At 50.6% G+C, this 2,066-nt stretch overlaps 1 protein-coding gene across 1 annotated transcript; it reads left to right on the top strand.

The window, feature by feature from the left end:
* The first annotated feature begins 381 nt into the window (after positions 1-381).
* On the top strand, positions 382-1,251 carry LOC120027888 (leucine-rich repeat-containing protein 30-like). Its single transcript, XM_038972985.1, has one exon. The coding sequence runs from the start codon at positions 382-384 to the stop codon at positions 1,249-1,251; it is 870 nt and encodes a 289-aa protein (XP_038828913.1).
* Positions 1,252-2,066: the final 815 nt, after the last annotated feature.

Here is a 2,066-nt window from a genome sequence, read left to right as displayed (position 1 = left end):
GTGTGGCTGGGGTCGGATGTTGCTATCCAGTCTGTGTGGGCTGGAGTTGATTTCAGCCCCCTGCTCCCTCCCCTCTTGTCAGCACACATTTCTCAAATCAGTCCCCTTGACAAACACACGTCTTTACTGCTCTGCGACACTCCGCTACACTTGGCCAGCACTTCCAGGGTGGATATCCAGCAGCATTTCACATCCGACACACACTAAGTGAGCATGTACACATTTCCTCTGTTGACTGTCGACCGTTCCAGCACTGACCAAAGCTGCTTGTCTGTCGCTCTCCACCCTATCGGTTTAGGATGTTTTGTGGCTAGTGCTTCTGGGTAATGCTCTTGAGCGTCTTGTTGTCTTGACATTGGTAATCCTGCTGAAGGAGCACCAATGGGACACAAGCAGTCCAAGGAAGAGGAGAGGAAGAGGCAGGTGAGGAAGAGTGCCGGTCGTGAGGACAGCTTGACGTCGGCAGAGCGGATCCGCAACCATGCGTACAAACAGTGGGGCTACAGCATACTGAGCCTGGCCCGCCGCGGCCTCAAGGAACCCCCCAAGGAACTGTGGGAGCTGACGGAGCTCGAGAAGCTCAATCTGTCGTTGAACTGCCTGCGGGCTCTGCCCCCCGCCCTTAGCATCCTCAGCAACCTGGTGGTCCTCAACCTGTGGGGAAACCAGCTGACCAGCCTGCCCCCAGAGATCGGCCAGCTCAGACACCTCCGCGTCCTGTTCTGCTACCGCAACCAACTGACCGAGGTTCCAGAGGAGCTGGGCAACTGCACCAGGCTGGAGGTCCTCAGCCTGGCCAACAACGAGATATCTGGCCTCCCTGCCTCCTGCGCCAACCTGACCTGCCTGAGGAAGCTCAATCTCAGCCACAACAAAATTGTTCACATCCCCGGCTGCGTCTACACCATGAAGAGACTGGTATTCCTCCACCTGGCCTGCAACAGGCTGGAGTGCATCGCCGAGAGCATTGCGGCGCTGGTGGAGCTCAAGATCCTCATCGTGGAGGGGAACGAGATCCACTCGCTGCCCAAGATGATCTGCTGCCTGACGCGGCTGGAGCTGCTCAACGTGGACTTCAACGACATCCAGAACGTGCCCCAGGAGATGCACCAGCTCAGCAGGCTGGAGAAGCTGGCCTACCACCCTCTGGATAAGGGGCTCCACATCATGCAGAACCCCTTGCAGAAGCAAATCAAAGAGGTGCTGGAAGGAGGCCTCATCGCCCTCTTTAATTATCTGAAATCTAATTAAGACTCCTCCACAGAATTTATTCTGGGGACCCATTGTTGTTCTCCATGAAGGAACTAAATGTACATCCATTGTTGTTGCTCATGAGGAGGATGCGATTTTGGAGTGATCCTCAACATGCACGAGAAAAGTATGAGAAAAAGCTAAGATTGTTGTTTTTTCATTTACTGTACATAACAAGACGATGCAACTGTGATTTTGCAAAAATGATTAGGCTACTAATTGAATGACAGTAGTCATGATGCTTATGTAGAGTTGTACCTGACAACTCTATTTGTGTTTAACATAATTGGGACACGTCTGTCATTATAAACTTCTAAAAGCAATGCTCAGTGGGGCTAAACACATTGCATGGAAATAGACTTGGACTGTTGGGAGGAAATCATCTAACTTGTAGCAAAGCTCTGCTGTCAGGATCCTCACATTCTTTACCAGAGGTTATCTAGAGAAGAGGCCATGTTTCAGGAGGGAGCCTTGGCATGTCTCTAACACGAGTTGACCTCCAACCTCTCATTCGATTACAACTCTCTTAGTCTTGGAGCAGGTCGTCGGGATCAAGATCAGGAGGCTTCCATTACATCAACAGAAAGGTCAGCCTTGAGACTATCCGTGTTTGCTGCTGTAGTTACCTACCACACTCGTTTTAAGAACAACAAGCAAATTCTGTTGCCAGTCTCCAACTCCATTCCGCTAAAAGGATCACATGCTATAATGCACACAGTCAATGGACCTACAGTCTTAATCATGTCTATTTGGGTTGGAATAGCATTTAAGTTTGTTTGCCACACATGCTGAATGTAGAACCTCTTTGCACCTGA

The sequence above is a fragment of the Salvelinus namaycush genome, chromosome 33 (genome assembly GCF_016432855.1).
Source record: "Salvelinus namaycush isolate Seneca chromosome 33, SaNama_1.0, whole genome shotgun sequence".
In the NCBI taxonomy this organism is placed as follows: domain Eukaryota; kingdom Metazoa; phylum Chordata; class Actinopteri; order Salmoniformes; family Salmonidae; genus Salvelinus; species Salvelinus namaycush.
The sequence above is the reverse complement of the archived record's forward strand: the minus strand, read 5'-3'. Positions and strand labels throughout refer to the sequence as shown.